Genomic DNA, 25,488 nt, shown 5'->3' with positions numbered 1-25,488 from the left:
TAAACACAATAACGTATTTAAAGGACCTCCAGTTGGACCACAACAATTTCTAAAAAATTTTTTCTGATGTAGAAGATCGGACAAAGCCGCAACCACAGAGCATACTAAGAATTTTAAAGAAATTCTTACCCCGCCTTGAAATTTATCTTTTACCAAACCATTGACTCCGATACCAATTGTTGGGAAAATAGACCCCTTGTAATCCAACAATCCCTTTAGATCACAACATTAACAAAAATACTTGAAAAATAAAAGAGAGAACACACAATAATTTAACGTGGAAAACTCCAAAATGGAAAAAAACCACAAGCGTTGTCAAAAGACAACCAAGAAAAAAAATATTTACTATGTGGAAAATTATTACAACCACACTACAAAATATTTAACTCTCACACATGCCCAAAAGCTAAAGTACACCCAAGAGAATTTCCCTTTAAATTCTCTACTAGTATAGCTAATAGCTTTCTAGTACACCACTTGTATTTTGGTGATTGACATACATTTAACCAAAGGGAAATGTTCTATTTATAGGCTAAGAATCTTTCCATCCTTTGTTCATTTCCAATGTGAGATTTGGCCAATTTTTGCCAAAAACTAACAAGATCCATAATGTTGACAAAGGGAAATGCAATAATTCAGGGATTGGAAGATGTAGGCAGGGATTGAAGAAAATGGGTAAATCTTTGTAGGGAAGAAATGCCAGCAGGAAAGTCTGTTTACGGTAGGGTTGGGGGTGGGGACGGGGAAGAGAGCATTTTTGACATATTATAGGTTTTATTTTTTAAATTTATTTTTATTTAATCAGTTAAAGAAAATTAAAAAGTGATGTGGCGCGTTTTGATTGATTCATAATTTCTTATTGGAGTTGGTGAAATAAGATAAACGGGATAATGATTTATAATTGAGGGGATTGTACCAGGAAAAGTAGATTAATATACGGTTAATATACGGTGTTACTAAATATATGAAAAGATATTTGATAAATTTGGTTTAGCGCTATCGGAAATATCGAGTAATAATAATGTAATAGGTAGAAATCATGAAGAAATATTAAAAAATTTGGCAACCGGCAAACTTTGCTTGTCGGTTTGTGTCGATACTTTATAAAAATATATTGATTCATAACAATATAACAGGTAAAAAATGACAAAATCGGTTTATAAATGAAAAAACAGGTCAAACGCTATCGGATATATTGAAAGTGTCGATACTTTATAAAAATATATTGATCCATAACAATATAACAGGTAAAAAATGACAAAACCGATCTATAAATGACAAAACAGGTAAAGCGCTACCGGATATATTGAAAGTGTCGATACTTTATAAAAATGTATCGATCCATAACAATATAACAGGTAAAAAATGACAAAACCAATCTATAAATGAAAAAACATGTAAAGCGCTACCAGATATATTGAAAGTGTCGATACTTTATAAAAATGTATTGATCCATAACAATATATAAGGTAAAAAATGACAACACCGGACTATAAATGACAAAACAGATAAAGCGCTACCGGATATGTTGATAGTGTTGGTACTTTATTATAAGTATTGACACTTTTAGAATTTAAAAGAGAAGTTATAGCGCTAATAAAGTGTTGATACTTTATAAAAATGTATCGATACTTTATAAAAATGTATCGATACATAACAATATAACATGTAAAAATACTTTAAAGGTGCGTTTAGTTCACGGAATGTAAGATTACCAGTGGGAATAAAAGATTACCAGAGAATAGGATTACTAGGAATGTTGTATTTTGTGTTTGGTTGGTTTAGCAGGAATGTAAGATTACCGTGTTTGGTTAAAGGAATAAAAGATTATTGAAATATATATTTGACCAAATTGTTCTTATTATATATTTATATAATATTACAAATTGTAAAATATTTATATATTTTCTTTAAAAAATTAAATTCATAATATTTATATAATTTTTTTACAAAATTAAAAATAAAAAAAAAATTAATCCCTGAACTTCATATAAAATTTTAATTATAGATTTTTTTTTGTAAATCTAAAATAATTTAAGGATAAATTTATAATTTAACCTTCGTATAATTTTTATTATTCAATGACAGAAGAAAGATATTTTTGAAAAAAAATAAAATTTAAGGGCATTGTAGTCCAAAACGCCGGTAATGTTATAATACCGAAGGGAAGAGAGGTAATGACATTCCCGGTAATATACCCCAAAAATCTACTATTGGTAATAAAACATTACCGGGAATGAAATTCCCGGCCAACCAAACATGGGAACGTGAGATTCTCATCCCATGAGAATCACACAATCCTTGAACCAAACACCCTTTAAGAGCTAATTCGACAAACACCCTTTAAGAGCTAATTCGATATAAATGGTATAGTTGAGGGGGTCATGGGGGCATTTAAGTCATTTAATTATTAACCAAATGTTTACAATTACAAATCATCGATCCGCTAAACCAAAGCAAACCAAAGGAATCAACCAAAATACAGCCATGATGATTGAACCTCTTCCGTCCGCCGCCAACGCAACTCATCCCGAAAATCGACACCGTTCGGTATGCGACCTCCCCGTGAACTTCTTCGATTCGTGTCGTTTACTTTCTCCTTCTTTAACTTCACTCTTCCAGCCCCTCTCAACCTCTGAGAATTCTTCTTTAGAAAACCCTAATATTACCGAAGACATTGAAGAGAAGAGCACCAAAACCGGCTTCGCTTTGCCTAGATGGACGTGCAACACCTGCAAGGCTGAGTTTGATTCCCTCCAGGACCAGCGCTCCCACTTCAAATCCGACATTCATCGTTTAAATGTAATTTTTCTCATTTGTTTCTTTTCGATTGGCTTTATTTCACTTCTCTGAAAAATTTGCATATGAATAGAAGCCATGCTTTTTTTTATTAATTTCCCTGTTTTATTTAATTTTAGATAAAATTAAGCATTGCCGGTAAGGATGCTGTAAAGGAGGAAGATTTTGATGAGTCCATGGATTGTTACAAAGACTTCGAGGTTTCCAGTATTTCAGGGTCTGAGGATGAAGCTGACAAGGGAGCTTATCCTCGCAATGATGCACACAAGGGGTTGATTGAAAATATTAGGAAGAAGTTGTTTATTGTTCTTCAAACTGGAGAGAGAGTTTCAATTTGGAAATCCTTAATTTTGAACGAATCTGAAAGCGTTCTATATGAGAATAATAAAGAAGCGTGGAACGATAATCCTGGGTGCTTGAGAGAAAATGAGGTGATTGAGAGATTGAGAACTTTGATTCAAGAGCCTAAGGATAAAGCAAGTTTCAAGATTGTGCTGCTTTCGAGTGGTGGGCACTTCGCTGGATGTGTGTTTCATGGTAACACAGTGGTGGCTCACAAAACATTCCACAGGTCTGCATATATATATATATATATATATCTGCTAATGTTAGAATGATAGTCGTATTGGGCGATAGGCATAATCTCATTTGATGTTTTGTAGATATGTTGTGAGGGCCAAGGCTGGTAAGAAACAGTCATCCAAAGATGCAACCGGAAAGGCTGCGCATTCTGCTGGAGCTGCACTCCGGCGGCATAATGAACTTGCATTGAAGAAGGTATTGACTTATTTTCCCCCCTCTTAGGTTCGTAACGTTCTGCCACCATCTTGATCTGCAGTTAAACCGTGCAAAAGATCACCTAGCAGTGTTCTAGTAGTGCTTTGAATTCCATCATGATTTCAATTCAGTAACATTGTTTTATTTGTGTTACCCCTATGTTTTTTTGTTTGTGATCCAAATGTTGGCTGATTCGCGTGTTATTATAAACATTTAGGAAATTCAAGAGTTGCTTGCTTCTTGGAAGTCTTATTTTGAAGCTTCATCGTGTGTTTTTATCCATGCTCCTTCAATCAATCGTAATGTGTTCTTCAATGGGGATAAACCTTGTTTTAGTAATCAGTTCTGTGCTGTTCGGAACATTCCATTAACTATTCATAGGCCCACCTTAAAGGAGGCCAAGCGAATATACAGCCAACTTACACAAGTTTCGTATGAAGTGGAGAAGGAAATTCCACCAGGCATCAAAGAAGATATATTAAGTAGTAGCACCAATAATAACGGCAACCTAGACTCCTGCGAAGAGGAATTAGAGGACAACTTGAGTGGTAACGATGCTTCCAAAATTCCTTCAAACAATGTAAAAGCAGATACTATATCAAGCGAGAGTGATTGCGAAGTTATTTGTTCCTCAACACCTTTGCATGAAGCTGCACAATCTGGAGATGCTCAAAAGGTTATGGAACTCCTGGAGCAGGGTTTAGATCCCTGTATTAAAGACCAAAGAGGACGAACCCCATATATGCTAGCCAGTGAGAAGGAAGTTAGGAATACATTTAGACGGTTCATGGCGGCATACCTTGAGAAGTGGGATTGGAGTTCTGCTAAAGTACCTAGTGCCTTAACTAAAGAAATGGAGGAATCTCAAGCAGCCAAGCAGGTAATTTTTATTTTCCTTCTTGGTTGTGTATCAGACTGTTCACCAAGAATCTTATCGACAGCTGATTTGCTTAACCTCTGATTTATAGTTCAAATAATATAAGTAGTTATCGATTAAGCAGGCTGAGTATGTTCAATATTTTCTTTCTTCCAATAAATGTGAGTTTTTGCATAACTATCGATCATGAGATATTCTTTTTCCCAATAGAAAATATACACATCTTCGAAATAACTATGTTTCTTATGAAGCATTTGCATAGTTGTCAATCATGAAATTTTCAAAGTCGATAGAAGCACATTTTATGCGATTCCAATGTTTGATGCATGTCATATCTTGCTTGGTATTATCAAGGTATGCCCCTCTTTTCTCCCATTCACCCACGCGCATGAACTTCATCGAAGAAAGATTTTTTGGGAATTATTTTATCCAGCTTTCTTAGAATTTATTCTTTCAAAATTACTTTTCTTCTCTTTTGTGGGACGCACTATCATTTAAATATCTTTGGCTGTTGCAGTCCTTTGCTAACTTAGGTCCTTAATGTGTGAAAATTTTTATGTTCCCTGTTGAGTCAAGCTGATGACTTCATATATTTTTAGGCAGAGAAAGATTCCAAGAGAAAAGCAAGAGCAAAGGAACTAAAGAAATTGCGTCGAGCCAGGGAAAAGAAAGCTCAGGTAAATATTTTTTTCCTTTTAACCAATTCTGAATTCGAAGAAAATACGTATCAACATGCGGCCCTGAAATTTCAACTTCCACGTCTACCTTCCAAAAGCGTAAAGAATATACGATTGAATGTGTATCCAACGTGGTAAAACTAACATAAATCATGGGTTCATCAGAAATGCCGATTTAGTTGATCGGATAAGATTTTGAATTTGTTTCGTGTGTCCAAATGAGGTGCATTCTACGTGCCATCTGGGGGAATTTGTTGTAAGGCTCTAGTGAATTGAATTTCTTGATGTTATTAGGAAGATATGCAATGCTATACAGGAAGAAAGAAGTTTGTTTTTTTATCGCATTTAATGAGACTTTTTTTCTCACGTCAATGTTCAGGCTGAGGCTGCCCAATCTCAGAATACCGTAGCCGTTTCACAAAACCAGGCCGCCGTAGCTTCAGCTTCGAAGGGACGACAATCCCAACCAGTCGGTGCACAGCGAATCTCTGAGGTAAATATTCAACCACATTGGACCAGAACATGTATATGTAAAAATTTGCTATTCATACTTCTGCTTGATTATATTTCTCATTCTTCGGTTAGTTTTCTCTACAAATCACCTCAAATTAAGCATCGTTTCGACTATTCATCTTTTTACGCCGTCATACACAACAGGAAGAATTAAAGAGAGCACAGGCCATCGAGAGGGAAAAGAGGGCTGCCGCCGCGGAGAGGAGGATTGCCGAAGCAGCAGCTGCTGCAACCCGCGCTCACGATGCTCAAGGAAGTAGCTCAACCGTAGGATCGACTACTACTATACAACCGAAAAGTGGAGTATCGGGTCCAGGCGACATTATCTGCTCCTGTTGCAATACATCGTTGGCCGGAAAAGTTCCCTTCCACAGGTACAATTACAAGTATTGCAGCGCCTCTTGCATGCATGTCCACAGAGAGATTCTTGAAGATACATAACTTTTTTTTAATGATTATACAATTTATTTCAATTCATTTTTCTTTATAAAACATCCACATGACATTATAGTAATGTGACAAATTTGTTTTTTTTCCCCTTCAAAAATGGTAAATTATGTGTTTAGTACATAAACTATCAGTTTTTTTCATTTTAGTATTTACAATTTTAATTTTTTTAATCATATCTAATGTTTTGTTTTTGTTTCATATTAGTACATTGCAATTAAAAACATAATTGTACTGTATTTTTTATGGGTAAATTATATCATTCATCATTCAATTATCTTCTTACTCCTATTCCTATTCTGTTATTAAAGTTTTAAAAAAATTCTAATTTTATTGCTCAACTTTCAAATTGCTCTTATTTTAATAACTCTAATTTATTTTATTAATAATTTTTGTGAACATTATATTTATTTTATTAATATATTATTAAAAATAAAAAAATAAATCTGAAAGTTAGAGTGCTTAAATTAGGAGTAATTTGAAAGTTAGTGATTAAACTAAAAAAATTAAGAGAAAATCGCCTCAGTGACCAAAAATGCCTTATAATATACGATTTTAACCAACTTTTTTTGGATTTGCCAAAATGACCAACAAAATCGCAACGCGAAATAAAAATCGCAACGCGATCCCCAGAATCGCAAATCAGTTTCCAAAATCGCAACGCGATTCTTGAAAATCGCAATGCGATAGTACAAATTCGCATTGCGATTTTCCAGAATCGCAACGCGAATATGAAAATCGCAACGCGAACACATAAATCGCAACGCGTATCCGTAAATCGCAACGTGTATCCGTAAATCGCAATGCGTATCCGTAAATCGCAATGTGTATCCGTATATCGCAACGCGTATCCGTAAATCGCAACGATAATACATAAAATCGCAACGCGTATCCGTAAATCGCAACGCGATATTTAAAGCGCCATTATAATCGCTACGCGTATTTTATTTTCAAATTACAAAAACGAATATTAAGACAAAATCCCGTAATCGCAACTCATAACCTAAAACCTAAAATCACAACTCAGTCCCATCTCCATCTCTCACTCTCTACGGCGAAATCCGTCCCCATCTCCGAAGATTTCCGTCCCCATCTCCGGCGAAATCCCTCACAACCATTCACGGTCAGAAATCCCTCACAATATTCAGAAATGGAAAATCAACCTCCGAGGGTTAGTTTTTTTAATTATTTTTATTTTGAAATTTTTGCATTATTGTAAGTTTTTCATATTGAAACTGATGATAAGTTTACTGGTCATTTCAATAATAGATTAACCATTTCACTTAGATTTCATTTCGCGTTACGATTCTCTCGTTGCGATTTTCATTTCGCGTTGCTATTCTCTCGTTGCGATTTTCAAGTTAGTATTTGTCTTTGTCTTTGTTCTGTCTTTTGGTTGAAGTAATGCAATCCATTCAAGTTTCAATTTGCAGAAGAGTCGCAACGAGATAAATGAAAATCGCAACGAGAGAATGACTGTCGCAACGAGAGAAATGAAAATCGCAACGAGAGAATCGCAACGCGAAATGAAAATCGCAACGAGAGAATCGCAACGCGAAACCAAAATCGCATTGCGATTTTCATTTCGCGTTGCGATTCTCTTGTTGCGATTTTCATTTCGCGTTGCGATTCTCTCGTTGCGATTTTCATTTATCTCGTTGCGACAGTCATTCTCTCGTTGCGATTTTCATTTCAACCAAAAGACAAAACAGTGTTGCAAATTTTAGTTTCAAGAATAAACTACTACTTTTTATGTTTATTGTTTTTGGTATATCTTCACAGTGTAGTTTTTGGTATATCTAACTTGTTATGTTTATTGTTTTTGTAGAAATTTTTTTCGGCTTCATTGACATTAAGGAATAAAGTTAGCCTAGCCACTACAATTGCTTCGAAGCTTTCACCTGCTCAAAGACAATTGTTTGAGGAAACCTGCTTCGGGCCATGGCTGAGAGTACATCATCCGGGTGGAGATGTTAATTTGACCCATTTGTGGCTTCAGACCATGACATCAAATCTACCCGACAGTATACAACGTGGTGAGGAAGAGATATGGTTTCATTTTCCACCAGCGTATACTTGTTTTGGACGGAAGGAGTTCTGCTTAATCACTGGTCTACGATTCGGACACGATGATGTAGGCCGGTACACTCGTCATATCGCCCGCCCATCATGGTTATCCCGGGTTTTTCCGGATGAGTCAATGGAGAAGCCGAACCTACACGTCGACGACCTGAAGAAATTGTTTAATAAGAAAGCTGGTTTCACTCGGATGGATGACGTCGATGTTGTCCGAGTATGCCTTCTACTACTTGTGTATGCCGGCTTTTTAGGCAGAGAGGCCAGACAACCTATTCCTCGGGAGCTAATAATATTGGTAGAGGACCTGAATGCATGGAATCTGTTTCCGTGGGGTTCGTATATATGGAAAGCTACCTGGACTAAGTTGTCTACTGCCTTTGATGACCGCAAAAGTATGCGTGGCGATGGGTCGAAATACACTTTGTCAGGCTTTGTTTGGGCCTTTAAGGTAAGAATTTCTATATAATGTTTCTAAAATTATAATTAATTATTTAACAATTACTAATTTTGTTATTATATTGTTTGTAGATTTGGATATTCGAGGCTTTCCCCAACATGCGTACAAATGCAATAAAAACGTCAAATGATATTCCCAGGGCTATTTCCTGGAAGAGGAAAACTCTGTTGGATTGGGAAGACTTAATACCATATGCGACAATAAATAATGTAAGTTAACACAAATACTTTCATATAATATATAAACAAGTTATTAATAGTAGACGTTTAACTTTGTTTGAGTTTTTATATTTTAGGAGGCCAACATTCCATTACAAAGACTGACACCCACGGAGGAAGAGCTTGCCACTGATTGGTGGCAAGCTAGTCAGAGTTTTTTTGATGGCACGGATGATGAGCAGCATCCACTCCCTCCAATTCGAGAGCCATCACCTCACCTAGAGCCATCACCCGATCGACCCGACTATACACCTCTAGAACGAGAGCCATCACCTATCCCGTCACATCATCGAGCCTCTTCTCCACCATCACCTCATGATAGGCGACCGGCAAAGATGTCACGACTCCTATCTCCCTGTTCTCCACCTCCACCTCCACGGGATGAGTCAAGGGAGTTACGTGATGAGGTCAATGCCTTGCGTGAGGAGATCGGTACTCTACGCGATAACGATGGTGCATGGCGTGTGGATGTGTCAACTTTACGTGGTGAGGTTGCCGCTCTACGTGAGATGATAGTATCGTTGCAGAATGAGGTTCATACTCTACGCAACGAGGTAAGTTTAAGATTTTCAATATTTAACTTAATGATAAATTTACTCGTAATTTCACTTAGATTAGTCATTTTACTTAGATTGCTTAGTAAATTTATTCGGTTGCTGCCAATTCTGCTAAACTGTGTATTCTTTAACACTGTGAAATAGTATTTGTCTTTGTTTTGTCTTTTGGTTGAAAGTAAAAATGTTCGGTTGCTGCCAATTCTGCTAAACTGTGTATTCTTTAACACTGTGAAATAGTATTTGTATTTGTTTTGTCTTTTGGTTGAAAGTAAATTTGTTCGGTTGCTGCCAATTCTGCTAAACTGTGTATTCTTTAACACTGTGAAATAGTATTTGTCTTTGTTTTGTCTTTTGGTTGAAGTAATGCAATCCATTCAAGTTTCAATTTGCAGAAGAAATAGTTTACTTTCGCAACACGAAACTTAAAATCGCAACGCGAAACCAAAATCGCAACGCGAAATGAAAATCGCAACAAAAGAATCGCAACGCGAAACCAAAATTGCAACGACAAAATCGCAACGCGAAACCAAAATCGCATTGCGATTTTCATTTCGCGTTGCGATTCTTTCGTTGCGATTTTCATTTCGCATTGCGATTCTGTCGTTGCGATTTTCATTTCGCGTTGCGATTTTGGTTTCTCGTTGCGATTATCATTTCGCGTTGCGATTTTAAGTTTCGTGTTGCGAAAGTAAACTATTTCTTCTTCTGCAAATTGAAACTTGAATGGATTGCATTACTTCAACCAATAGACAAAACAAAGACAAATACTAACTTCAGGGTATTAGTTTGAAACATATTTTTCTTTGTTATCTGATGCATTTTGTGAACTATGATAGAATAATGACTTGGGTGAATACAATGCAAGTTTGAAACATATTTGTCTTTGTTTTCACTGTTTAAATATCATGTCTGTTTATTTACTGATTTTTGTATTTAATTATTTAGCGGCCCGATAGAGTGGATGCTTTACGTCGGGGGAGTTCACGCATCAGACAGCGTGCACGTGCTATTAAGTCTCCGTACACCCCAATAGTGCGAAGACACCGCAAGAAGAAGTCCGACTCGCCTGTCATCCCTCAAGAGTCCACTCCTATCGTTGAAGAGGCCCCCTATCATTCCTCGAGAGTCCCCTCCCACCGTTCAAGAGGCCACTGTCATCATTGAAGAGGTCTCTCCCACCATTCAAGAGCCCGATTCACATGGCGTCATATGTAGGCTTCTTGAGAAACCCTCTGACGTGTCGGACATGATGGATTCAAGTTGGCTCTCGTATGAGTTACAGGCCAGTACCATACCGGTATCTGAAGAGGAGAAGGAACAACTACCGGACACAATTCTGGATAACACCCTTTGGGCTAAGACCGCATTTGATTTTTATCTACATGAGCGGAGCCAGGTGTGTTTCACTGACATATGCAAGCTCACCGATGATATCTATTTGTTGCTTGATCGGTCTTGGTGGGGCGTATTATTAGAGGTCGAAGACAATGGCTATTTCGATGGGGGGTAAGTCTTATATTTTTCTTATATTTCAATTTGATTAATTTTTTTTTAAATTTATGTAAGTCACTAATATATGTCTTTTTTTGTAAAACAGCATATCGATGCGTGGGTGACACGTCTTCTAATAATAAGAAAACTTAAGAAAAATAAAAATATACGATATACAATTATGCCGACGTCTTTTAACGCCGTTCACTTGAAGAATGCACGAGATGAATCATTTGATTTGGGCAATGGACAAGCTAAACTTTATCCTGCATGGTGGGAGGTCGATAAGGTTAGTATTTATTTTAGATTGAGTTTAAAGGTTTTATGAAATAAGTGCGCAAATGAATGAATTATTACTTATGATTGCAGGTGTTTATCCCTGTTTTGGAACGTAAACATTGGATTCTTGTCGAGCTTCAGCTCCCATCCCTTAAGACAATAGTGTATGACAGCATGATAAATTACATATTATTGGCTGATTTAAGAGATGTTATTAAGGGATGGAGCTCTCATTTGGCTAAATTCTTGGATGCGATCAATTATTGGACTCGTTCTGGAAACAAGAAGCCAAAGAAGCTCAATATTACAGTTATTAGAGACGAGACCGCGCCACAACAAACGAGCGGAGCCAGAGGAGATTGTGGTCCTCTCGTATGCTTGGCGTTGGAGCGTTTGACGACGGGAAGCACCAAGTATCTACCTCCCACCGATAGAGATAGAGCTGCAGTAGGCTTGTGGTTTCGGCATTATATGGCTAAATCGATATATACGAGACGCTGCCTACTTACATCCGCGTTATAAAAATGTTCATAAACAATTGGTAAGTTTATAGACTTTTGGTTTGAAAATGTTTGGTTAAGTATCTAGAATTCAATAATTTGCTGATTGTAGGTTTTAGATGTGTAGAAAGTGTTGTTTGAGCAAATGTTTGGTTTCTGCAGGTTAATCTCAGAAGTGAACTGCGTGAAAATGATGTATGGCTGCAAAAGTTGATTCAATAGTTTAATTGATTGTTTTTTGATTGTTTAATTGATTTGTAAAAGTTGATTCAATAGTAGATGATCGGAAATAAGAATTATTGCTTACTTTTTGATTGTTTAATTGATTTGTAAAAGATGATTTGTAAAAGTTGATTTGTGTAATTGATGCGAACATAATTCTTATTTGTGCTTGTTTAATTGATTGAAATGTAATGGTTGATTTTGTTGATTTCAATCTGCATTATGTTGAAGGCAAAAATGACTATCGCAATGCGAAATGAAAATCGCAATGCGAAATGAAAATTGCAACGAGAGAATCGCAATGCGAAATGAAAATCGCAATGCGAAATGAAAATCGCAACGAGAGAATCGCAATGCGAAATTAAAATCGCATTGCGATTCTCTCGTTGCGATTTTCATTTCCGCATTGCGATTTTCATTTCGCATTGCGATTCTCTCGTTGCGATTTTCATTTCGCATTGCGATTTTCATTTCCGCATTGCGATTCTCTCGTTGCGATTTTCATTTCACATTGCGATTTTCATTTCCGCATTGCGATTTTCATGTTGGGATTTTCATTTCGCATTGCGATTCTCTCGTTGCGATTGTAATTTCCGTGTTGCGATAGTCAAATGCATGCCTAATAAGTGATAACAACTGAATAACAAGAGTTGGTTAAGTCAAAATGGTTGGCCTGAGTCATTAATTCAACTGAAAATGTTAAAAGTTCACACATAAAATCCACATAATACAACGTTTGCATTTAAAAATCACCTAAGTTAACAGTCCCAAAAGGTGAAGCCAATTGTGATTGGGATTTTAAAGATGATTGCATTTTGCTTGACACCATATGAGCTTTGGATTTTGATGAGGATCCATATTTTGGTAGAGGAAAAGATGATTTTGATGGCACTGGTGATCCACATGTCAACCTTGTATGACCACTTTCCTTGCATCGACTACATGTCGATCTCTTCTTCTCTTCACCCTTAGACGGTATACGATCGTGACTTTTTGGTCGGCCAGGTAGCCTTCTGTCCATGGCTGGTGGCAAAACTGTTTGTAAGTCATCTGGTATGTCCCACTCAGAAGGATGTGGAATAGGGTAGACAATCTCGGCATAAGTCTGTCGATAAACTTCTGTAGTGTAGCAATCCATAGCGTATGCGCTTGAATCATCTTGGTTTAAATGAAGAGTAACTTTTATAACATGGCCACACGGATAACCAGATGTTTGCCATTTCATACAACTACACGTCTTTGCATTTAGATCGACTAGCCCATTTAAGTTATTATCCAGTACTTGAAACAAAGTGTTTGAACATGGTTCAACTCTCCATGACGTTGACTTCACAACACGTTTCGTTATCTTTTTTTCAGTCCATGGTGTAACACGATGTTCCAATGTTCCTGTAAATTTAAATAAACAATACTTAGTAAAATATATAAATATGATAAGTTACGAATTCAAAGAAATAATACCTGCATGGTTTCTTTTCTTGTAATACTACTGTTGAATAGAGGCTCGAAAAAACTCCATTAACATAGTAATGGGTAATTTCCGGGAATGGCGACTTAGAGCGTTGATTGATTCTGCACTATTAGACGTCATGAAACCATATCTTGCTCCAAGTTGATGTACTCTTGACCATCTTTCAAACCCGACATCTTCTAGTGTTTGAGCACACTGAGGTAAAACACGTCTTAAACAATTTATATGCTTATTGAAATCCACTTCCCGATAAGCTTTTACAGCCTTCCAGTATGTCCATTTGTGCTTTTTTATACCAGCAGACCTTGATTTTAGATTTCTATACAAATGAACACCACAAAGTCCATGAAAAGCATCTGGGAAACACCTTCTAACAGCATTGTCAATTGAGTTTGCCCTATCGGATATGATTGTCAGATTGCTAATAGGACCTATGCAATCCCTAAGATGCCCCATAAACCATGTCCATGAATCAGATGTTTCAGATTTGCCAACCCCGTAAGCTATTGGCAATATCCCATTGTTAGCATCCATGGCTACTGCTAATAAGTTTACTCCAAGGTATCGACCTTTCAAATGTGCTCCGTCAACTATAATAACTGGGCGCATGCAAATAATAAACGAACGAATCTACAAAATAATATACACAAGAAATATAATCATTTAAATGTGAAATGCATGTAACTAACAAAAATGAGTCAACAAAATTATATTGATTTACTAACCGTAGCACCAATGGCGATAAACAGCAACTCAAAGCGTCCATCTCTATCTGTTTTGATATGAGTTACCGACCCAGGATTTTTCAACTTTAAATTGTGACAATAAGCCGGCAGTTGGGCAAACGATGCTTCTGGCGACCCCCTCAATAATTCCAAGGCATAACATTTGGCTCTCCAAGCTTGAGAATATGATATACTAATCTTGAACCGAGCATTCATGTCAGTCATAATTTCATGTCCCCGATATACCCTGTCATTCAAAAACATTAACTCAGCCAGAAAACCACCCAACACCTTTTTGTTTGCCTGTCTATGGTGAGGAAAAACTTGGGTTCTTGAACATGTATGTTTATCAATAAAAGTCCTAACTTGAAACATTTCGCAATCTTTTATTCTCTTTGCAATCATACGCCACGTACAGTTTTTGTCAATCATACACCTTGTTTCGAAACGATCTTTGCTTGATTTGTTAACTTTTAGTTGATAGCCATCTTCCACACATTTCGTATACAAAGCTATCTTCAAGTCTTCCTTTGTATCAAAACAATCATCTTTCTTGATACGAATAACTTTTGTGTAACAATCAACTGCTTTCTTTACCAACTCTTCTTCCGGTATCTGAAGTAATTCTGGCATATTCCAGTTATACGCCCGTGGCATTTTCTTTTCTTCGGGGACTTTTTCTTCTTCTTTTTCTTCTTCAGGATTATATGAATTACAGAATGGATGTTCAACATGTTCATTCACAGTCGTAACTTCCTCCTCATTATCATCAACAATACATTCTTCGGCAACGGCTGTTTCATCATCAAAATCCGTGTATTGACCAATATCAAAATCATTACACGCAGGGTCTGTTTCTTCTTCTGAAACATCATCAAAATCCGTGTATTGACCAATATCAAAGTCCGGATATTGACCAAGATCAAATTTCGAATACTGACTAGTACTCACAATTTTTTCTGTTGGCTCATCATCATCTAACTGGTCAATACGAAAACCGGAATTTGGTGCTGAAAGTTGATTGGGATTTGGATTAGAGAAAGGTTGTGGGTTTTGAGAAAAACTTAGTTGATTACTACCCGCTACTGACCCAACAATACTACTTCTAGGTTCAACAACATACAATGTAACATCATCTTGTGAAACACTAATGTAAGCAATGAATCGTTCAACATCTTCATTGTCGGTTAACAAATAAACTTTACCATTTCTCTGATAAGATAGCCTAAATCCACTTAGGGGCTCTAAATTCAATTTATTTGAAACACATAGCATTAGAGTTTCATAAGTTAACTTTTGTAAAGATAATTTTAGTTGAAGATTCATGGGTAAAGACATATATTGTAAAACACCATGAACATTATCCCATGACCCTCCAAAACACAAATCTATCCAAACATGATCAACATTAAATGATTTCATGGTTGTAAATTAATTTACTAAACAGACGAGCTGCGAAACTAAAACCTGTTGCCGGATTGGGAAGGATGTCGTTGGATATAGGAACGGATGTCGCCGGAGAGAGTGATAGATGGAGATGGAATGAGTTGCGATTTAGGGATTTAGTTTATGATTTGCTGCTGTTTCGTAGTTATATACCCAAAATTTCAGTGTTGTGATTTACAGATTCTCGTTGCGATTTACGGATTATCGTTGCGATTTATAGATTCTCGTTGCGATTTACGGATTATCGTTGCGATTTACGGATACGCGTTGCGATATACGGATACGCATTGCGATTTACGGATACGCGTTGCGATTTACGGATACACGTTGCGATTTACGGATACGCGTTGCGATTTATGTGTTCGCGTTGCGATTTTCATATTCGCGTTGCGATTCTGGAAAATCGCAATGCGAATTTGTACTATCGCATTGCGATTTTCAAGAATCGCGTTGCGATTTTGGAAACTGATTTGCGATTCTGGGGATCGCGTTGCGATTTTTATTTCGCGTTGCGATTTTGTTGGTCATTTTGGCAAATCCAAAAAAAGTTGGTTAAAATCGTATATTATAAGGCATTTTTGGTCACTGAGGCGATTTTCTCAAAAATTAATTTTTAGTGATCAAAATAGAAGAGAAGATAGTTGAGTGATGAATAATGAAAGTTACCCATAAAAAAGATGTCACGTGTAAATTATGTTTTTAACGATGATGTGTTAAAATGAAACATAAGGTATGATTTTAAAAAAAATAAAAATTTAAATATTAAATTAAATTAAAATTAATAGTTTATGTACTAAATGTGTAATGTACCAAAATATTTCTAAAGAGATTTCAAGTTTATCTCGACACAACTAATGTGAACCACCACACTTCAGATCAGATGTATATCCTGAAATTAAAAATAGAATTTAAAATTTTAGTATATATCTTTAAAAAATTAGATATTCTAAATTCTTTATTTTTTATTCAATTTAGTATACTAAATTAAATTTAATAATTTTCTCAAAAATAATGAATATACAATTGTTCTTTTTCTTTAGTAAAGAAGAAAAAAAATCTAAAAACTAAAATCGAATTTAAACGATAATACCTTCTTTATATTATTTTTCAATAAAATCTTTATTTTATTAAATAAAATTAATAATTTTATATTATTTCAAGTCAGATCAAATCTTATCTGGGTTTGATTTCAAAAATCAAGTCGAATTTTGAATCGGTTGAAGTTATCCTAAACCAAACTGAGTTGAGTAGAGGATATAAATTTTTAAGTCGGATCGGCAAGAAACCCGACACAACTTGACCCATATCTATCCCTATGTATGAAACACCTGAATAAATATCAAATATTTTATTATTCAAACATTATCAATTTTGAATCCCAGAACGTTGAGAAATATATTAAATGCAATCTTGCTTGGGCAAAATTGGCCCAATAAGATAAATGGGTTTTTTATTTAGCTCATTAAGGTAAGTTAAAATTTATTTTGAGATCTATGGTATTTTTTACGGTGACGTGGAACTCGTCACGCCGAGGTGAGGAGTTCCAATAAAAAATATTTTTTATTTTAACTTTTTATCTCGATGTAATATATTTTAATAAAAAAATTATATTTTATTCGAACTCGTCACCTCGGCGTGACGAATTCGAATAAAAAAAATATTTTTTATTAGAACTCGTCACCTTAACATGATAAGTTCCAATAACACTATTAAAAAAATATCGTAGATCCCAAAATAAATTTTGACTTCCCTAATAGACTAAATAAAAAACCCATTATTTTTATTGGGCTAAATCAGGCTCTTGCTTGTCTCTCCAAACTTACTATACTAAATGATTGTCCCTTTTTCCCATATATATGGGGTAAGGGGGAGGTAAGATAGTAGGCTACCCCTAACACCAGGTTGAGAGCAGCTTCCGTAAGAGACCTCCGAATTATGAAATACCCTCCGTGGGACTCGATCCCACGACCTCAATGTTAAGAACCTTGTGCTCTACCAACTGAGCTGGATGGTCATTTCAAACTTACCATACTACATTTATTCAAACGAGTGGCGGATTCAATAACAACCGAGGATGGAAATTTGAATTTTCTTCGTACATAAAATTATTTTAAACCAAGGCCATGGCAAGCTTTTAATCAGCTGATTCCAAAGCAAAGCTCCTCAACCCCACAGTCTCCACCGTGAGACCCGGCCCAAACCCTAAGAACACACCCAACTCCAACTCTCGCCGGTGGTGGATTTATCGTCATCCATCGACTTCCTCCGCAACTCATCGAGAGCAAGCAACGCACTTGCAGACCCCATGTTTCCATATTCACTTGGCACATACCAACTCGCTCCAAGCTTCTCACTTGTCAACCCAAGTTTCTCTTCCATTCCTTTGAGAATGGCCGGACAACCGGTGTGGACCGTGCAGAACAATTTGTTCCGATCATCAACACCAAGTGGCTTGAACATTTCGAGCAAGCATTGCTCGATGTTGTTGGTGACCACCTCGGGCAAATCTCTATACAAGTAGTACTCCATCCCCATTTCACGTACTTTCGCTATGATGATCTCATCGGAGTTTGGGATCTATTTCTGTGTTGCCGATATGATATGAAACAAAGGTCGCCGGTTGACGGTCGTATCAGTTGGATTAAAATCTATCATTGTTGGCACATGTATAATGTATAACGTTATCATAAAGTATGACATAAAAATTAAGTGATTTATCATGTTACATGTATCATAGGTATTGTGTAAAATGTTAGGTGTCTTTTTGCCTTAAAATAAAATGTTGGAACATTTTGACCTTGAACGTTTTATTTGGAGACCCTTCTATAGATAGAAATTGTTAGCTAACATATGACTAACACTTCAAAATAAAGAATGTTTACCATAAAATGAAACATCGAGGGTTAAAATGTTCCAGAAAAAAGAATAAGAGTAAAAATAATTATTCCGTAAAATGTTAGGAGTCTTTTGCTCTAAAATAAAATATTGGGAGCCAAATGATAAAAAATGAATATAAGCCAAAATAATCATTTTGGTAAACGTTGGGATGATATTATGAATTCAGATTGTATAAAGAGATAGTAGTCCCCAAAAAATAAGTTAAATTGTGTTACTCTTATCTCAAAAGAGAGTTCTTTTATGACAAGAAAAAAATTATCTTATTAGAATATCACACCAAATAAAATATCAAATACCTAACAATTGATTCGGATACGTTTAATTAGGTTTTAGTATGATTAGATCTTAGGTTTAGTTTCATATCAATTAGATTTTAGTTCTAATATTAACCGACTTACCACCACCACCACCAGCAACGATAATAGCCGCAGCCCCATCGGAAAAAGTAGCCGATCCGACGAGTATGTCGATGTGAGTCTCGGAGGGTGCATGGAAACACACAAGACTATGAATCTCACAGCAAAAGATTAGAACTCGGGCATCCGCATTGTTTTCGGCCAAATCCTTGGCGAGACGAAGGGCAGTCCCGGCAGCAAATCAACCCTGATTGTAAACCATGAATTTCTGAACCGAGGGTTGGAGTTTTATGAGCTTGGCAAGCCGATGGTCGGCACTAGGCAAGCCAACCTCGGATGATGTACAAAATATAAGGTGGGTGATGCTTGAGACCGGCTGTCCCCGTTCTTTGATGGCCTTTAATGCAGCTTCCATTCCAAGCTTTGTATTTCTCTTACGAGAATATCTTGACGAGCGACGAATGATGGAGCTCCGTAGATGCCTATGTTTGGGTTCTTTTCAATGATGTCCTTTGTTAGGTGCTTATTCATTTTTTATCATTTGCCCCCAACATTTTATTTTAAGGCAAAAAGACACCTAACATTTTACATAATAATTACTTTGACTTTTATTCTTTTTTTTTTGGGAGCATTTTAGCGCTATCAATGTTTCATATTAGTGCAAAAACCTTTATTTGGAAGTGTTAATAGTATGTTAGCTAACAATTTCTATCTATTGAGGGGTATTTTTACCCCAAAATAAAACGTTCATATTAGTGCAAAAACCTTTATTTGGAAGTGTTAATAGTATGTTAGCTAACAATTTCTATCTATTGAGGGGTCTTTTTACCCCAAAATAAAACGTTCAAGGCCAAAATAATCCAAAAAAAGGAATAAGGATCAAAATGATCATTTTATAAGCGTTGAGGATTAATTTTGATATTATACCTAGACGGAATATTGAATTCAAACTTTTAACCTCAGGAAGACATGGATTTACTAAGTACCTGTAATGATTTATTTTAATTCAACAGATACAACCGTCAACCGATTACCTTTGCTTCAAATCATTTCGGCAGCACAAACAAAGATCGTAGACTCCGATGAGATTATCGTAGCGAAAGTATGTGAAATGGGGATGGAGTACTACTTGTCTAGAGATTTGCCCAAGCTGGTCACCAACAACATCGACCAATGCTTGCTCGAAATGTTCGAACCATTTGGTGTTGATGATTGGAACAAATTGTTCTACACGGTTCACACCGTTGCTCCGGCCATTCTCAAAGGTATGGAAGAGAAACTTGGGTTGACAAGTGAGAAGCTTGGAGCGAGTTTGTATGTGCTAAGTGAATATAGAAACATGGGGTCTGCAAGTGCGTTGTTTGCTCTCGATGCGTTGCGGAGGAAGTCGATGGATGACGGCAAATCTACCACCGGTGAAGGGCTGGAGTTGGGTGTGCTCTTAGGGTTTGGGCCAAGTCTCACGGTGGAGACGGTGGGGCTTTGGAGCTTTGCTTTGGAATAGGCTAATTAAAAAACAGGTAAACTACATCTTTAGTACCTTAATTATCACTTTTATTCCGTTTGATCATCTAACTATTTTTTCAAAGACATTGTAGACACTAAAATTTTGCCTGTTTATTTTTATTATTATTATAATTATTATTATTTTTATTATTATTATTAATAAATATTATTATTACAAAACAGGTCCCAAATATTACAAGGCCCAATTCTGACCCATTTTACAAAACTTGGATGGCCCAAAACAGTCCAGGCCCAAGCCTAACCCTAATGATACAGGGTTTGTATCATCTCATCAGCTCCCAGCCGCCATCAAATCACAGCCGTTAGATCTGGCTATGATCCAACGGTCTTGATGCTTCTAGAAGTAACTCTAGGGTTATGACAACTCTAGGGTTATGACAACTCTAGGGACCATGCGACGCCGCCTCCACGTCCAGCTGCCTTACAGACGCTGTTGCTTCCACGCCTCAAGCCTCGCCGAGCCTTCCAGAAGAGCCAGCTGCCCCACACGTCGCAGCTATTGGGGTGTGTCACCACGTGGCTCGGTGACTCACCGAAAACCACTCTATTATCCGGTCTGACGAGAGCCTTGTGGTGGCCTATAAGGCCACCACCGAATCTGCAAAGAAAAAAAAAGACAGAGAGAGGAAGTCAGAGTACAACAGCAATAGAAACCAAAAATCGAGAGAAGACAGAGCGAGAACGAGGGACTTACCACCAAGGAGAGCCCAATCGTCGCCGGAAACGTTGTATCAACCGAGGTAAAGGCTTCGATTTTCCTAGATCTACGAATATTTGAGGGGATTTAGGGAAAACAAAGGTTGTATTCGGTCTTAGGAGGTCAAAACCTATGCTCTAGTGTAATTTGGGAGTTCCGGCCACCGTAAGCGGTGGCGGTCAGTGCTGGATCCCGGCTGCCGGCCGGTGCTCTCTCTCAGTTTTAGAGAGAAGCGAGAGAGTTTAATACTCTCTCAGTTAGAGAAAGAGAAGAGAAGAATAAAATAAAGAAAAATGGCCTTAAGGCCATTCGGTTAAGGGTTTAAATACCCCTCCCCGAACGACGTCGTTTTGGGGAGGGGCCTGTTTGTAATTAGATAAGGGTAAAACCCCGTCCGCAGTCCATCTGTTTTATAAATTTATATTTTAGTCACTGAATCAAATTTTAGATCTTTTTAAATCGGTATATGAATTTTAATTCCTTTATAATTTGGTCACTGATTTAATTATAGGTAAAATAACCGAATTAGTCATTATGATTTTAATAATTATTATTTTAATCGAACAACATGTTTTAATTTGTTTCAATTTGATGTTCGAATTTTATATAATTTTATTTTAGTCCCTAAATGAATAATATGTAAAATAGCATGTTTAATCCCTATAATTTTAAATAATTAATTACAAATTAGGTATTTAATTTTAATATGTTATAATTTAGTCACTAATTTTAATATTTTCATTTATTTTAATTACAAGTTTTTTAGTATGTAGTTTTAATTTTATTCATTGTTTAGCCATATTTTAATTTTATATGTTTATTTTAATATATTTAATTATTATTATTATTATTATTTAATCATGTAACTATATATATAATAAATAATATTTATCTATTAATTTTATTTCTATTAAAATCCTATTTATAAATTTAATAAATTACTTTTAATCATTTTAATCATATTTCAATATATATTTATTAATATTAAGAAAGGGCAGTCTTAAAGCAACTGGATGTTCATTTTCTGATATTTCTAAATAAATAAATATCTCTTATATATATATATTAATAGATTTTCTTAAAATTATAGTAATAAATTTAAATAATAGGATTATCAATTAAATATATTTTTGAATTCTTAAATTTCCAATAATAGAGACAAATTATAATTAATGAGTACCAATTTTGAGCGTTATAGGGGTGTTAATCATTTCCTAAACGTAACCGACCACGAATCCCTTTTTATTCCTAAAAAGAGAATTTTTTTTGTTATACGCAGATCAATTTATCTTTTAAATTATGTTTTCTTAAAAACTATTTTAAAAGATTTTTTTAGGTATTTGACCTACCTAACCCAAAAAGGTCAATGGTGACTCCCAAAATATTTTTAAAATCAAAATCATTTATTTATTCATTTTATTTTTCCCGCCAAGTAAAAATTTCGTACCCGGGTAAAAACCGGATACCACAGACATAATATCGAAATTAGCCCATAACATTTACTAAAATGATCATTTTGGTCTCTATTCATTTTTTGGAGTATTTTGGCCCCCAACGTTTCATTTTGGGACAAAAATCTCCCTCTATAGATAGAAATTGTTAGTTAACACACGCTTAATGCTCTAAAATAAGGGGTTTGTACCTAAAATGAAACATTTGTGCCAAAATGCTCCCAAAAAAATAAAGGTCCAAGTGAGTAATCTTTAAAATGTTAGGTGTCTTTTTGCCCAAAAAAGAAACATTGAGGGCCACACTCAAGAGAAAATAATACATAGGAGCCAAAATGATTATTTTGGTAAATGTTGAGTACTAATTTTAATATTATGTCTTTTTCAATATCTTGCTTAATGTTACATTTTAGTTTCATTTGAGTCACTCTGCTAAATAATCAACGAAACTGATGATGTGCTATTTTTTTTTTAAAAAAAATCAATGATGACATGTTATTACCTTATGAAGATAGGTCGCATCATTGTTAATTTTTTAACAGATGATGACTAAAATGAAACCAAAAATTAAATTTTAGGTATGGTTTTTGAAGAAAAACAATAATTGAGTGACTAAAACAGAACAATAATGATACTTAAAGTACTAAACGTGTAGTTTACCCTTAAAAAACTTGTCATGGCCGTGGTTCCAAAATTACTATTATCAAAATATTTGCTGGTTTGAGTAAATGTAGTATGGTAAGTTTGGTGACAAGCTAGAGTGCATCTATATAATGTATTGCATATTGTGACTCATTGTCGTTGTTGTTTATGTATTCCATTGACATGCCTTGTGAAATTATTTGCTTTTCAAATTCAAAGAATTTTTTTTTAAATATGAAGGTAATCGAATATCTTAACCGAAATTTTAAATTTTTGATGTTCTTATGCAGGTTTTTATTACTTATTTTTTAAAAATTTTCATTCTATTTTCATTTTGTTCTTTAATTACTTATGAATTTGTGGTGTTATTAGTCATTTGTTTAGCAATATTATAATAAAAATTTAAAAGGTGTTCCTCGTATCTTATTTCATTCAATCAAAATTATTTAATATTTCTTTTGTCACAGTTGTAGGTGAATTTAGTTCTACGGAAAAGAGAGTTCATCTTAATCGATGAAAATATTATATTTCGAACTATGTATTTTTTTTAAATAAATTTTAAAATTCTTTCGGAGCATGTAATTATACTAGTTCTAAGAAAAAGAGAGTTCATCTTAATATTTCTTGTCTCAATATTATATTTGGTAGATTTAATCCATGAGATGTATAGGCCCACCAAATTTTGGGATGGTATGCTAAATGCGAATAAGTCCATAAATATTTGCCTAAATAATCACTTTAATATTTACTCGTCTTTAAATACCAATTAAAATTTAACTAAATTTATCAGAGCCAGGTTTCGATCCTGGAATCTGTAGGTTTGAGCCCACCACGCTTATGTTGCGCCACTCTGATTAGTTGCTTAGATATTATTGATAATTTTAATTGTATTTTATAACAATATAATATGGTCTGATTCTGAAATTTATCCATGCATGTACTAATGAAGTTGAGAAGTTGATCTTCTACTTTAATTTGCAATAATAGGATTTTGTTAATTTATTATATATTAATTGATGAACTATTAGATTATATTAATTTATTATATATATTTTGTTGGGCTGTGAACCATGCATGGTGAAAAGAATGATGAAGATGGCTTTCTGTATGTTACAGTGGAAAAGACAATGCCAAATACAAAAGAGAAGTTGTGAAGTCGGGAAGTTCTACCGTACGTCAGTTTTAATATACGGTTAAGAAAATTCACTACCGGTTTTGTTATTATTATTTTAACAAAACCGGTAAATAATTACCTAAAACATTATTATTTCTACCGATTTTGTTATTATTGGGCGTTTTACTGAACTTGGTAATATATCCGATAAAGCGCTACCTAAAACATTATTTTTTCTACCGAATATATTACCAAATCCGGTAAAGCGTCCAATAATAACAAAACCGATAGAAATAATAATGTTTCTGGTAAATTTTTACCGGTTTTGTTAAAAAAATAATAACAAAACCGATAGCACATTTCCTTCGTCGTATATTAGGTTGCCGCACGCGAAGCTTCCGGGTGAAGTCTATGAAATGAAAATCAACAAAATTTAAAGGAATCCTTCTCAAAATCTATCGGAGCCAAGTTTCGATGCTGGGACCTATGGGTTATAGGCACACCACGCTTTCATTGTGTCACTCTAATTAGGTGTCACATTCAAGTCACAAATTAGGGGTGAGCATCTGATCGAGTATAATCAAGTCAAAAAATTTTGAGTTATTCGAGTTGACGAGTCCTATTTTATAACTCAAAGTTGACTTGAAAATTTTCGAGTTGAACTTTCGAGTTTCTATTTAAATTTAATTGTAAATATTTATAATATTATGATATTATTTGATTCCAATTTGAATGATTTTTTATAATCATATACAATACATATGTATTTCTTAAATGTATTTTTATTGCCTCCAAATTATTATTTAAAATATTAATTTCAATTAACTGCAAAAACATGAAAATGTTAATATATTTGGCAACTATATCTGATTTATATAACTTATCTAAATGTTCTTTTAACCTAATGCCATATGTGGCATTTAAATTAAATTGCAAAATCTATTTTGCTGCAAAATTGGAAAGTATATCTCTATCTACCAAGTGCATAATCTTAATGCAATATTTAGTTAAAAAAATGGCCTACAAATTCAACTATATAAAGCTCAATTCATACTTTGTACATCATCAGCTCATCATCTTCCTTTACCCAACATATACTTTCATCTCTCAACAACTATCAAATGGCTTCTCATGGCATTCCTTCCTTTCTCATCATTTTACTTGTAGCTTCATGTAAGTATTTACAATGTTTCTCTATTTTTTTTGTGTAACCATCAGTATTCGATTTATTAATCGACAAATCCAGATCGAGTACTGTAGAGGCGATGACA

At 35.0% G+C, this 25,488-nt stretch overlaps 2 protein-coding genes and 1 pseudogene across 2 annotated transcripts; 2 read left to right on the top strand and 1 right to left on the bottom strand.

The window, feature by feature from the left end:
* Positions 1-2,469: 2,469 nt before the first annotated feature.
* LOC120136717 (ankyrin repeat and zinc finger domain-containing protein 1-like) lies at positions 2,470-6,111 on the top strand. The gene is made up of 7 exons (XM_039152676.1): positions 2,470-2,802; positions 2,919-3,370; positions 3,462-3,576; positions 3,794-4,456; positions 5,053-5,130; positions 5,510-5,623; positions 5,788-6,111. The coding sequence occupies exons 1-7, from the start codon at positions 2,488-2,490 to the stop codon at positions 6,082-6,084; spliced, it is 2,034 nt and encodes a 677-aa protein (XP_039008607.1). The 5' UTR covers positions 2,470-2,487; the 3' UTR covers positions 6,085-6,111.
* Positions 6,112-17,669: 11,558 nt separating this feature from the next.
* On the bottom strand, positions 17,670-19,321 carry LOC120136833 (annotated as a pseudogene).
* A 579-nt stretch (positions 19,322-19,900) lies between these two features.
* LOC120136832 (chalcone synthase RJ5-like) lies at positions 19,901-20,293 on the top strand. Its single transcript, XM_039152789.1, has one exon. It carries the CDS (start codon positions 19,901-19,903, stop codon positions 20,291-20,293), a length of 393 nt encoding a protein of 130 aa, XP_039008720.1.
* The last annotated feature ends 5,195 nt before the right edge of the window (positions 20,294-25,488 follow it).

This window comes from Hibiscus syriacus, unplaced genomic scaffold (assembly GCF_006381635.1).
Source record: "Hibiscus syriacus cultivar Baekdansim isolate YM2019G1 unplaced genomic scaffold, ASM638163v2 tig00110637_pilon, whole genome shotgun sequence".
NCBI classification, from domain to species: Eukaryota; Viridiplantae; Streptophyta; class Magnoliopsida; order Malvales; family Malvaceae; genus Hibiscus; species Hibiscus syriacus.
This window is presented reverse-complemented; position numbering and strand designations above follow the sequence as displayed.

Bases quoted from the DNA above. Each gene is read 5' to 3' on its own strand.
- LOC120136717 (XM_039152676.1), top strand. From the start codon at position 2,488: ATGATGATTGAACCTCTTCCGTCCGCCGCCAACGCAACTCATCCCGAA. The intron at 3,371-3,461 runs GTCTGCATATAT...GATGTTTTGTAG, and splicing joins GCTCACAAAACATTCCACAG to ATATGTTGTGAGGGCCAAGG. The intron at 5,131-5,509 runs GTAAATATTTTT...GTCAATGTTCAG, and splicing joins CCAGGGAAAAGAAAGCTCAG to GCTGAGGCTGCCCAATCTCA.
- LOC120136832 (XM_039152789.1), top strand. From the start codon at position 19,901: ATGGGGATGGAGTACTACTTGTCTAGAGATTTGCCCAAGCTGGTCACC.